A 13,811-nucleotide genomic window follows, 5' to 3' on the forward strand; every position below is an offset into this window, starting at 1 on the left:
CGGTTCGTGTTGAATTTCCTTGACCATTGCCGTATATCTCGGGCAACAATTTCAGGGTAGTTAATTCAGGGGACACTTAATGGTTGCAGAAGAACTAAATTATAAGACAAAACATAGTTTCTCGTCGTTGACGATTTATGCTTTCTCGTAATCGCTGCGTTCAAGAGTTTCAATTTCATCTATTATTATGGCAATTGCCACATTTATTATCCCATTTAAAATGAACATATAACAATAGTTACCGATTCATAGAGACACTGTTGGGAATGGGTCGTCCCGAAATGGACCGATATGCCGGAGTTCACCTCGTGAAAAGCACATTCAATACGTAATACCGACATTAACTCGTCAGTAATGGATGAATTAACACTGATTCCATTAAGAAATAGCGGGATATAAGGAAAATCATGACTCTCTTCCTTGCTGCCGAGATGCTTTCCATTCCATCAGCCAGGTTTCCCGCGTGAAGGGTACAATCACCTGATAACGTGAACTTCGTAGGCTGAAAAATTTTCCTTCCTGCGACTGTTCTCGTTCCGTGACTACTCCTCGTGGTTTCTTCAACGTGGAGTAAAATGCTCAAAGGCGTTGAAACAAATAAGGCGACCGCGAAATTACTTGAGATTGGCTGGGGAGAGTTCCATTAATGCGTAAACACCAACCGAAATTCACGAGACGCTAAGGTCATGTGGCAATTGTAATCATGAACTAAATATAGCAACCCAAGAATGATTGAAATGAGGACAAGAAGCAAATTTTCCAACAGGCTAAGATATCCTTAGAACAGCTCTCCATTTTTGCAGGTAAGAGAAAAATAATAAATTCACCATGAGATGGATAAATCATTCATGGAAGGAAATGAGTAGCATATGGGGAGAGCAATGAGACAGGCTTCCGAGATCCAAGTTAATGAGAAAAATAATAATGTTACTTCGGAGGGGTAAGTGACCCATCAAATATTTTGCAGTGTTAACCAGTGCTGTTGCAATCATAGTGGATTTCCAAAATTAAAAAAGAGTAATTCGTTAATGTTTAATTCTAAAAAATATTTATGTTGAAACGAAATCACTCGTAACTTTTCCTCGTCCCCAAGCAAACGAGAAACGTCTCAAATAACGACATACATATCAATGAAAATACGTCCAATACAAACCTAACCGATTCAACGCAAAATGCTCCCGGAATCGCAACACCGAGCATAGACCTTGAGTTTTTTCAGACCGACAACCTTGCCGGTCAGCATTTCAAACTTCCACGGTCATCTTACCTAAGTTACTGCTATATGTACAGTCAAATCCAACACTCCCTCAACACTAAATGATCTTTTTCGATATATATATATATATATATATGTATATATATATATATATATATGTATATATATATATATATATATATATATATGTATATATATATATATATATATATATATATACATATACATATACATATATATATATATATATATATATATATATATATATATACATATATATATATATATATATACATATATATATATATATGTATATATATATATATGTATATATATATATATATATATATATATATATATATATATATATATATATATATGTATATATATATATATATATATGTATATATATATATATATATATATATATATATATATATATATATATATAAGCAGATCAAAATCAACCTAGGTACTGATAGCTGTGGAAGTATGAGTTCACACATTTTTATGAAGCTACTTTCTGATGGGAGAATGTCCCGCGAGAGGTGTTCGTAAACGGCTGAAAAATAATTACAGGTTCGAATTACACCAATAAATGATATTACCACATTATTTAAGAACCCTATGATTAACTAGGAACGAGGACTATGCCGAAGGGCAATGCTACTAGAAGACTGAACTCATTGATTAACCGACTAGCGAAAGGAATGCGGCCCTAAATAGAAATTTCGCGCGGCCGGTGCATGAAAACCGTGAGGTTAATTGGCGCCATAAAGACGCTCACACACCGCTATGAGCAATGAATCACTCTCATCAAAATTACTATTAGGTACCTCTGGGATATGCCATGAGGCGCTAGGAATTCATACGGAGCGGGAATCATAAACTTGAAGCCGAATATTGCTATGGACGATGACTTTCTTAAAATACCGGCGACAAACCAACCTATACGAAAACGTGCCTCGTAATATTCCTTTTGGGGATCGCTCAATAAAATCCATTCCAGCCAATATCCTTCTAAGCCCCAATTAATGCCTCGCGAAATTCCATGAAAAGCTCTGTTTCAGCTGCTGAAGCCCATGGACAATAAATAAAGTGAATTAACCTGGACCCCATTACCGCTTAGTTTGGACGTGATATGAGCCCGAAGGAATTTTCACTCCGATTATGAGGAAGGCCTTCAAAAATATAACTCTTAAAGACTCGGAATGCTATGGAGAATGGGCAAATAATTACTGGTGCCGTAAGAATCCCAAGTAGTGGTCATGATGCTGCGATTTCAGACGCCCACACTGTATTCCCCCTGGAAATGAATCATAATTCGAGATTAAACGAGCAGGCTCACTAACTGACCTTTGATCTGAAGAATGAAAGAAAGTGACGTCTTTAACAACAGCACCATTTCGAAAGATCTATCGCTGACCTTCGGTGAACGACAGGTTTGCCATTTGAAGCTGTTTTCATTCAATATTTTAATGCTAGTCTGATAATCTCAGACGCCTAATATTCATCCGAGAAATTATTTTCACACTAACATTGTAACCGTGTTTCTCAAAACGTCTACGGACGATAAACTTTCAATTACAGAATTCAATACAATTTGAAAAGACTGTAAGATTATCATACCCACAAACGGTATGTGGGAATTACACAGTACTTACTAGGTGAGCTCTACCCTCACCTACTAAACCGACCTTTGGGTTAATAACTGTGGTGGATTGATCCAAAATTAAGTAGGCCAATTGATACATTGAAGGAATTACTTTTCAATGTTCATGATTCAATAATTATGTTAAATTACCTAATTGCCTATATTCTTGTGCATCGAATTAAATACTGACAACTTGAAATTCAATTGAGTCTCAAAATGAGGTACCACTGTGGCAAAAATAACAACGTACACTCGTCGAGGTACACAATATCATCTTACACAATTCATAGCTTCAAACTACATAACTTTTTGTAGCCCTTTTTGGCCTTGAAGATCTCTTTAAAGAACTTACATATTTCAATAACGGTGCGGAGGAAACATTTAAGCACCAACTACCAGGGGAATCATCCGAAAAATTCGCGTAATTTTCAAAGATTGATCGGTTGAATATAATTTTTTAATCCATTTCAACGACAGACAAAAGAATTATGAATCAGCGCTAACGATACGAGCTGCAGGAAATTTTACTTACAATGCTTTTAACTACTTGCCAGCGTCTTGCAATGTCAATAAATACGGGGGCGGTTTAATAGGTACCATTGTTAGAAATGAAGAAACCATTTTTTCAATTTTTTCAAAAACATTTTTTTTGTTTTTCAACATAGTCCCCTTTTAGAAAGATACACTTCTCCCAACGTTCCGGCCATTTTTTTAATCCCTCCAAAAAATAGGATTTGTCGAACTCTCCAAAATACGCCTCTCTCTCGGCGATAACTTCCTCATTTGAGCTTATTTTTTTCCCCGCGAGCCATTTATTCATGATAGGGAATAAGGAAAAGTCGCAGGGAGCCAGATCGGGTGAATACGGGGGGTGCGGCAGCAATTCATAACTTAGTTCATGCAGTTTGGCGGCCAGTTCGAAGTTGACCGCCGGATCAGCTTACTGTCCACCGTGAGCAATCGCGGAACCCATCGGGCCGACAATTTTTTCATCGCCAACTTATCATGTAAAATATTAATTGCCATTCCGGTCGACACACCCACGGCCTCTGCTACTTCGCGCACTTTCGATCGTCGATCAGCGAGAGTCATGGCGTGGATTTTTGAATGATTTCCTCGGTAACCACGTCTGCCGGGCGTCCTGGTCGCTCCTCATCAAAAGCAAAATGTTCGCCCACGTTTAAATTCGTTGAACCAATATCTAACTGTGGTCATAGATGGCGAAGTGACCCCATAAACAGTATCCAACTTTGCTTTTATCTCCTCGCATTTCTTCCCATCCAAAAAGAAAAAGCGAATTACCCAACGATACTGCTCTTTTTCCATCTTAGCGACAATCACGAAACACGTCTTACTCGAATGGCTGCCAAATCCAAACTAACCTTTAAATGCCTGAATTTTTTTTCCCCGTCGTTAGATAGATGGCAGTAAATGATGATAACATAAACTTCCCTCAGGAACGCCCTTAGTCGTCAAACATGGGTACTTATTGAACCGCCCTCGTACTGGTAACAGATATTTAAAATACCAGGGGAATGGTTTACCTTTTAAGATCCCATCTGACATTTTACACTCATTAGCAATCTCATACTTAAGACAGGGGCACACACAAACTGATTTAACGTCAAGTTAGTACATATGACTGTAACTTTCAACTTAGTTAAAAAGCTACATTTAATTTATCTTTGCTCACTTCTCTCAACATTATCATTTGTCGCCCATGTCACTCATAAGGGTGTAGCAGATGGTAAAGTTAACTCTGAGCTTAAGTTTAATGACATTAGTCTGTCGATCTAAACGATGGCAGAAATTACATCACACTCAGGGACGTTAATATTGGTATTGCACAAGAAAAATATTAGAGACACTTACCAAACTATAGATTCACACAAAACAAATCCAAAATTCGAGATGCCGGAGACAACCTTGTGGAATCAATTTCCTTCTTTACATCCACGAATTCACACATTTTCTTTTACGTACGCATGAGCTTTCTCCATGGGCCAAAGATAAATGTGAATTTCAATTCGTTTTCTCACTTCTAACGCTCCTCAAAGAAAAATGAACTTCCTTCGTGAACGCAAACACCAGAGGCGCAAACGCAGTTTCTTTCTTTTTTAATAGATTACTCCCAAAGGCCAAAAGTGGAAAACATAAAATTCGATGCTTCGCGAGGCGGGTACCTCGCCGCCAGACCGATCTTAGAATGGAAAACAAATTCGCGTGCAGCGGCAATTGGAGCGAGCCATCCCCCACCGCTCCGCCTATCCTCACGTCCAAGGACGAACACGGCCTACTCCTCCCTGCCCCCGAGGGATGAGCCGCCCACCTCCCACCACCTCACTACTCCCCCAACATCCTAAATACAGGGTTAGGAGCGAGTGGTTTTTTTTCTCTTCTGCAGACGCGGGGCTGGAACATCCCCTTCAAAGCGGGAAAAATGCCACCTTTTATTTCTCCTTCCCCCCTCTAAACCCCTTCCCAACCTTCCCTCCCCCCTCGGAGTTTACACAGCGGGAAAAATCTATAATATAAGAGGGGAGGTGTCCTGAGAGAGGCCTCGAGTTCTCTAGGACGACACCGCAACTACATAGGTATTACTTCGGACGACGAAATGAGGGGCGGACAGCGGTTCAGTTGCATCACGATGCCGCAGAAGCAATCCACCGTTATTCTGGATACCTGAAAGCATTCGGTGCCACAGTGAATCTCTCGCTCCCGTCAAAATTCAATGGCATGAGAGGGAAACTTAGCGCCAAGCTCGAGGAAGGAAAGTGAATTTGCCTCGCCAACAGAGGACAGACGGAGCACGAAATGCGGATGTTAAGGAAGACCGAAGCACCACTCGGGAACCTCGACTTTCCGTTGTAGCCGCGCCGTAGGACAACAAGAATTCACATTTCATTCGTCATAAAAATACCCTTTTCATGATAATCATCTAATCGAATGAAATTAAAAAATATATATTTGAATAATTAATAATTCTTTATTTATGCATTCAATATTCAAATAAATAAAATATCAAACAATAAAACCATTTGACTCAGGTAATTAATTACATTATGATAGAAGTGAAATAATACGCCAGTGTAACATTGCGCACAATGTCCGTAATAGTTATTTCAGTAGAGGAAGAATACATTGAATCCAAAAAGATCTCTGTAAGATTCTTAAAAATTTGCAAGAATACTACGTTTCTCCATAGATGTGACCTATATTGCCATCTGTTCAAGTTCCATCATGCGTACCATTCTTACCGGGCAAATATCGCAGTAGCAATATTCAAAAACGGATAAATTTAAAAAATAAATCCTATTTTTTATTAATGTTGGATTGCTTGTGACTCGAGAAAGTTGTTAGCGCTCCTTGCCGTTTACTTGTCTCAGGGATATTTCTGACCGGCAAAAAATCTCTAGTGACTCGGGAACAGATTGAGATGCCCATTTGGTACGGACTGTAAGCAAATATGTAATCCTCAACAGTTTTGCCGCAGAACCAAGTTGGTTGGGATGAGAGCCGAGAGCCGGCAATCCCTTACATTCAAATCACGTTTTCAAATCCTATACTCAAACGCATTTTGACCGCTAATATGACAACTTTCGCACAGACAAACATTTAAAGAATTAAAAAAATGTATCATCGACCATACTTCGTAAGTGGTGGGTCATCCAACATATTATTAATGCCTTGGATACTATTTACCTCAAGAGGAAACAAAAATTCAAGAAATGGCACCTGATCACGATTTTACTTATCGTGAACATTCCAATTAGGGCAAATAATTAACAATAGGCCCATTGCGTATTTTTAGTTAATCGGAAGTTTGCAATGACAGCGACATGCTTAGAATTGTCTAACGAATGACTCATATTTCAAGAAAAATTAACTCCTACTCACAATATTAGCATGAAAAAAATTAAACATCCACAGGATTCCATGAGAACGTTGACGTCCGATGTTTAATTTAAGTAATGGCATTATGAGAAGCATTAAAAAAAATAAACTTTACCGATGCTCCACGTAGAGGGAACCTTGAGAAAAAAAATAAATAGCGACGTTTTACTATGGCTATAAAACTGTTAGTGAGAAAATGAAATTCTTAACCATTACATTATTCGTGTCCCATTTTGTTACCTTGAACTTTCCGATTAGATGTGGAAAAAGGTGCTCATGTTACGAGTAACATGCGGTATAAATAGGACTCTTGAAGTTAACTTGCCAAATGGTAAATGTAATTGAACGTGAGAGACATTTTTAACCTATTAGAAAAGCAGTAGGGTGGGGAAACTACTACAGTAATCAACCCGACGGATGATTTGACGAGGTGAAGGTAGAGATTACCTCGATCCAAGCCCTATGCTGAGTGAAATTCTCACCTTTTGGGGAGTGGGGTGCTGACCCTTTTCATATCTCTCCTGCGGTTTTTCACAAAGATTGAGAACCATTATACCTGGATTTTTAGCTCGAGGTCACTCGGTGACTCCATTACCCGGATTTGATCCCGGGGACTTCCGGCTTTTATTTATAAACTACCACGCATGTGATGGAAAAGAAAATTTATGGAGGACGTAACTGATAAAGAATTCCGGAACGAAGAATTTATGCCATAGGGCAATTGCTTTGAATTTGTACACAGTCAATAATGGAATCTACTAAAAACCGTAGAAGCATAATAGAAATAGAAAAATCCGAGAGATAGCAACCAGAGGTTTTTATTTCCAACGCAAAGACAATAAAAGAAAACCTCCGTCACCATGTAATAAGCAATTTGACCAAACAACAAATTTAATACTAGGGTAGGCTAAAAAGTAATGCACACATGCTTGTAGAGCGTGAACAAAAACAAAAAGCAGGATTGGGTAAAAAGTACATTAAAGCACAATTCTTAAGTTTCAAAATCATACATTTATTTTTCAACATAGCCACCGTTAAGACTAACACATTTCTCCCTACGTGTAACACGTTGTTTCATTCCGTCACTGAAAAACTCTCCCAATTATTCTCAAATCCAGGACTTGACAGCTACCTTCACCTCATCGTCCGAGGAGTAATGATTACCCTTGAGGTGCCTCTTGAGTTGAGGAAAAAAATCGGCGGAATAAGGATGGTGTGGAATCGGTTCCAATTTCAGGTTTCGCCGAGTCTCTCCAGTTGCGCGCGAAGTGTATGGACGAGCGTTGTCATGTTGCAAGATTATTGGCGCCTGGCTGCCTTTAACACGACAAACTTCTTCCTTGGATACTCCAGTATGGTTTGGGATGCGCTTTTGAGTGATTCGCTGGTCATTTTGAATAAAATCTTCAATGAGTTTGCGATGTTTATCGTCTGTGGCAGTGATCGGACGTCCGCTGCGTGTTTCATCAACAATTACGGCTTTTCCAGGCTCGCAACCACGACATTTTACTACCCATCGATTTAAAGTAGACCTATCAATAGCATCGTCACCATAAATAGCCTTTAAACGACGATGACTCTCAGGAGTGGTCACTTGTTCACCAGTTAAAAATTCGATAACAGCACGCTGTGTAACTCGTGTTGATATGGCACTAAAACACGTCTCCATACTTGCGCTTCTCGAAATACACTGGATACATGAAACTACCTCAAACTTGCGCATGCATGTTGAGGGGGGATGTTACTTCCACATGCCACCAGGATTGCTTCTGAAAGTCATTTTGTGTGTGGTCTACACGCATGTGTGCATTAGTTTTCAGCCTACCCTCGTTCTTAAAAAATGCCAACAATCTATCTTTACTGATCGACTGAATGTGCTGAGAAATTAAATTTGTTTTCAAACGGAGCATGATTTGTATTCGTTGGGGGACCAACGAATTCGGAAGGCCTTGAGGGTTGTGAGCGAGGCCCAGCCTACGCTCATACCATCTGACAGAAACCCCCGCCACCCACGCATTCGGTCCATTTCACCTGCACGACCACGTGTTGCAACACCCGAGCGCAAACGCACAACTAAACCGGACAACTTCATATGACAAGAGAGAGACGGCTGCTATGAATGGCATCATTTCGAGCACCATCATTGTAGCATTTCGATGCAATCCGACAAGACGATGCCAGATTACGATACTTCGTGTGATGGGGAGGTGAGCTGAGGGGAAGGGTGTGCATGGAGCAGCCTTCAAGAGAAACCCAAAAGAAGTTCTCCGTCGTAGCAAACATAGCTTTCCTCGGAGAGTAGACGTGATAGCACGCGAGAGAAAGCGATAATGTGACGTATTTAGTGGCGATGCATGGACCGCAGCGCCTAGTAAACGAAAAAAAAATGACGCAAGGTCGACCAACTATTACGAAACTCCCACTTCCGCGAGGCTATGCATTATCAATTTCTTACCCTAAAATCCTCAATTCCTTTCTCTTAATACCACCCGAGCGAATAGAAATCGCATCAGAAAGGTAATTTCTGCTCCTTGGAAAGATGACATCATGGAACATATAAAATTTCCACGCGAACTACTGGGTTAAATTTTTCGTAAGGGTTAACTTCATCGACCCCCAAGAGGTAATGAAATGGCGGATGAGTTTTAAAGTAACTTCCTATGAGCTCATGAGAGGGGGCAGTGCGACGTACGGGTGCCATAATAAAAAATATTATGACAAAATGACCTGGCCTACGGTGATAAATAGAACAACCTTTGAAAAAAAAGAGTATTCTTCGTATATTGAGGGCAGAAGGGACTCCCTGATTTGACGGGTGAATTGTAAAAAAAACCAACCAATACAATTTAAAAATGTTTTTATTTCTGAAAACTATGTGTATATCCAATGCCATTTTATTTTCATTACATTTTGATAATTATTTCATCCAGGTGACGTCTTTGGTGAGCGATGCACATGTTGAGTAATTAAACAAAATCGAAAACTCTTCTCAGCATATCTTTCATTAATCCAGTGATGATATCTGTAATTACCCCTTTAAGAGCTTCCAAGGTCCTTGGTCGAACTTGGTAGACCTCAGCTTTGAGATATCCCCGAAGAAAAACATCGCATGGGCTCAAATCCGGGGAGCGAGGGGGTCATGGAACATCCCCTCGTAAGGAGATCAGGCGACGGGAAATTGCTCTTGCAAGATTTTTACATGAACGACGGAAGGTATGAACCGTGCCACCATCCTATTGAAACCAAAAGACTTCTATTTCATATTCCTCGCCATAATCTTCCATTTTGGGGAGTAAAAAGTTCTCCAGCATCTCTCACAATAGCGCTCAGAGTTCACAACAACAGTTAAACCTCGAGATTCAAATAAGGCTGGCTCAATAATGTCTGTGGAGGACACAGCACACCAAACTGTCACTTTGGGGCTACGGAGAGGGCTTGGGTTAAGTTCGCGACGGTAATCAGTCGCCCAGTCACGAAAATGTTGCTTATTTATCGAGCCGGAGAGGTCAAAATGCGCTTCACCGCTAGACCACAGAATAGCATTGGATTGCAAAGGACGTGTTACTTTTCTGTATGTTTCACCCACTACTGAACTCAATTCTTGAACAACCATCATCTTGTAGGGGTGGAAGTGAAAGTCAGAGCGTAAAATTCGCCTTACCGTTCTGGGCGATATTCCAAGAGCAGCAGCATGTTACCGCGCAGAGCGCGATAGAGACTGTTCAATGGACGCTCTCACTGCAACGGTTTTCAGGTGTCCGCACACTTATAGGCCACCCAACTAGTTTTCTAGGAAGGGCAGATCCTGTCGCCCGTACACTAGTCCATTTCCTAATGGTTTTAGTATCAGCAACCCTGTCATGACGAGTCAAACCAAACTGCCAACGAAAATCCCTCTGCGTCGCCACCACACTATCATTGTTTTTAAAGAACGTTTCTACAACTCAGTCTCGACGCTCACCAGACCACTGCATGGTAACAACTGAAAATGGAGTCGTTTCCCACAGCTAACGTCGCTACTCCCACTCTGTTAATTCATTTGCGCGCTCTTTAGTGATTTTTCTGAAGCCCCACCCTGAACGAAAAGATCCTATATTATATGTTCTATTAAAAAGGTCCTCGAGTCGATTATCGATCCGAGCAACCTTATTCAATGACATTCTAACTTTCATTTTTATTTATTTTAAAATTCAGTGTAGTATGCATGTCTCTACTACCTTTAATGTTGTTTCCGAGGGATTAGCCCCGGAAATGTTACATTGGCCGGGCAGACTTGACGGCTGTGTTAGCAGATAGTACAATCGAGCACATTTATAAACAAACTTCTATTAAAATAAAAGTTAATTAATATTTCGTGTTATCCGTTGACGCGTAAGTGATATGTATATACTGCATACAAATGCCTGAGTTTGCAAATAAAAACATTACTATGCCATCTGTTTTTGTGTTAAGTGGTTTCCACTGTTGGACCAAGCCATAATAAGGGAAATCTGGAGTGTCGACGGATCCCATGGCCGTGAGTTTGTATCCCGCTTCGGGCGCGGACTTACGTCGTTCTCGTGTCAAGTTTACGTCATGTGACGGCCTCACCTGCCGAAGTACTCCAAGACAGAATTAGAACTATCTTTCTATTTTATCTTTGGATCAAGGGACAATGGTACGGCGAACTTATGGGTCTCATTCGAATTCACAGGTGCACGGGAAGATTTGGCATATACCGCGGCCGTCGCTGTGGTGGAAATCAAGGCACCAGGCGGAGAGGTCTGGAGATGCGGAAGGAGGGGCGGCAGGACTGGGGTGGGCCAAAGCCGGCGGGGAACACCAAGATGCCGGGAGACACCCGAGACCCGGATACGCAGCCTCCAACGCCTCCACGTCATCGTCTTCGATCACGACGCCGGTGAGCAACAAGTAGCGCACCTCTTTGCTCGATTTTCCAATGAGCGGGATCTTATTTCCCCGGGGTGGTATGCACACCGCATTTCCCGGACTCTTGACAGGGTGACCACTCGTTGTATGATTTCAATTACTGACTTTTTTCACAATTGTCCTGACGAAAATGTGGTCCTTTTTCCCGAGTTTGCTCCCGATTGCTTGGAACCAGGCCATGAATTGTTTTGTCGACAATTCTTCGTCGATTAGCGACCCACTGGTAGCATCGAATCCGGACCAAAACTATAATTTGAGCATTTACCCAGTTCTGCATGCGCAACAACGGCGATCACGAACCGATCTCTAAAAGTAATACCGTCCTAAACGGAAATTCCCGCATCTCATTACTGACTTTATAGTTAAATTCTCGAATTTTAAAGCATAGGCCCTTTTTCCATTTTCAACACGTGGAATGATTCCCATTTTTTCCCGATTTCCTGAAATGAGAAGCCACTTCGCTTAAGAAGGGGGCCGGTTCTTGATTTACATAAAGAAGGGGATAGTGCCATTTCATTGTCTCCTCAGGAGGGTGGAGTTCTAGAGGGATCTAATATAAAATTTAAAAAACCACAGTTATCAACACGAAGGTTGGTTTGATAGGCGAGGGTAGAGCTCAAACTAGTACCTAGCCCAACGGATTGTGACACACATCGAGGTGAAGTGTGGGGAGTTCCTTCCCCTGCGCCGCCAATTGTTTCCCAGGAAGATCTGACACCAGAAAAAAATCATACAGCTTAGGTGAAACTGAAGGTCCCCAGAGGTGTGCCGGGGAATCGAAACCAGGCTCTCAGAAATTGGACACACCTATTTAATTACTATGCCATGCAATAAAAATTCTCTAGAGTATAACACATAAGCATTACAAATAATAGTAAACTCAAATGTGTGGCCATGAACCACAAAGCGATTCTAAGTCGGAATATTTTTAGAATAGGCTTAAAACTTTGGCTTGAATAAACGCGCTCAGAATCATTTACCACTTCCCAGCGACACAAACCATCCACAGGAAATTGTATGCCTACGTACATACGTATCTGCTTCAACGCTTGGAAGAAGCACATGGCGTGCATAAGAGTGTATATACCTTTAAATCAGGTGAGCTCCATACGCTCTCCGTGGAAGCCTCAAAAGCAGTTCCGCTATATTTTTGCGATGAGTACTAAGTTTCTCATAACAAATATCCCGTACCAATACACTTACTGTAACACATACAGTGAGAGCGATAAAAATTAGGTCCGGCAGGACTAAGAAAAGCATTAAGCAGCACAAAAAAGTAAAGATCGCACTTATTACAGATAAAGTTTCCCACTGAAAGATACCGCATGTAATGTAAGAAAATAATGAAATTCCTAAGCGTTAGTATAATTGGGAGGAATAAAAAAATAGAATACAGCAATGTTTCTTGAAAATAATTGATTCAATAATAACAAAGGGCTTATTTAAAATTTGTTGTCTCAGGCGTAATTTAATGGAATTTGCATAACATATTGAAATGAAATAATTGACTATGTAATTCCACACACTTTTGAAGTGTGTGGAATTACTAAGGCCATTATTTCATTTCATTTCAAAAAGGGCTTATTTATTCACAGGTGTCAAGTGACCTGTGAAATCCAGGGCAAATATTTTTCATGAAAACTAGAAATACAATATGATGGACGGATGGTTTAAGGAACATGAAGTAAAACAAGAAGTATGAAAATCGAGACACCCAAGAGATGATGTTCTCTCACTGACTGATCACGGAAAAGAACAACACGATTTGGGCTTAGGCTTCAGTAAGGATTCAACTCATGTTTCCGCAGTCTGGTTTCGGCTCAACTTCGGTCCATCATTATATCGCCTTATTTTTAGCTTCCAAATATCCCCTCAGCCCGCGTCCCAATATATCCATACCCAGAGCTGGTTTACGACTTATTACGGCCCCAAGCGATTTAAGGTAGAAGGCCGTAAACCCAGTACCATATCAAAAAAACGACTTTATCGATTTCAGAAAAATACAAACGACCATTCCTGCGTGATCATCTATCGGTTTCCCATTTCACGCGAACATCTGATAAGTTTTGAATGCTCCTTTAACTTAACTGACCATTTGGCATAAAAAATTATCTTCCA

At 40.5% G+C, this 13,811-nt stretch overlaps 2 protein-coding genes across 2 annotated transcripts in view; one reads left to right on the plus strand and one right to left on the minus strand.

The window, feature by feature from the left end:
• The window catches only part of nudC (nuclear distribution C, dynein complex regulator), a 144,092-nt gene that overhangs the window by 110,319 nt on the left and 19,962 nt on the right, over nt 1-13,811 (minus strand). The gene's annotated exons all lie outside the window — the stretch shown is intronic.
• LOC139701059 (uncharacterized) overlaps nt 1-13,811 on the plus strand; it is a 79,703-nt gene that overhangs the window by 62,897 nt on the left and 2,995 nt on the right. The window contains exon 2 of the mRNA XM_071599634.1: nt 11,458-11,664. Within this exon, the coding sequence (XP_071455735.1) occupies nt 11,458-11,664 (207 nt within the window). The remainder of the gene's footprint in view (nt 1-11,457; nt 11,665-13,811) is intronic.

This window comes from Hetaerina americana, unplaced genomic scaffold, assembly GCF_022747635.1.
Source record: "Hetaerina americana unplaced genomic scaffold, ioHetAmer1.1.p SCAF_11, whole genome shotgun sequence".
Classification (NCBI taxonomy): domain Eukaryota; kingdom Metazoa; phylum Arthropoda; class Insecta; order Odonata; family Calopterygidae; genus Hetaerina; species Hetaerina americana.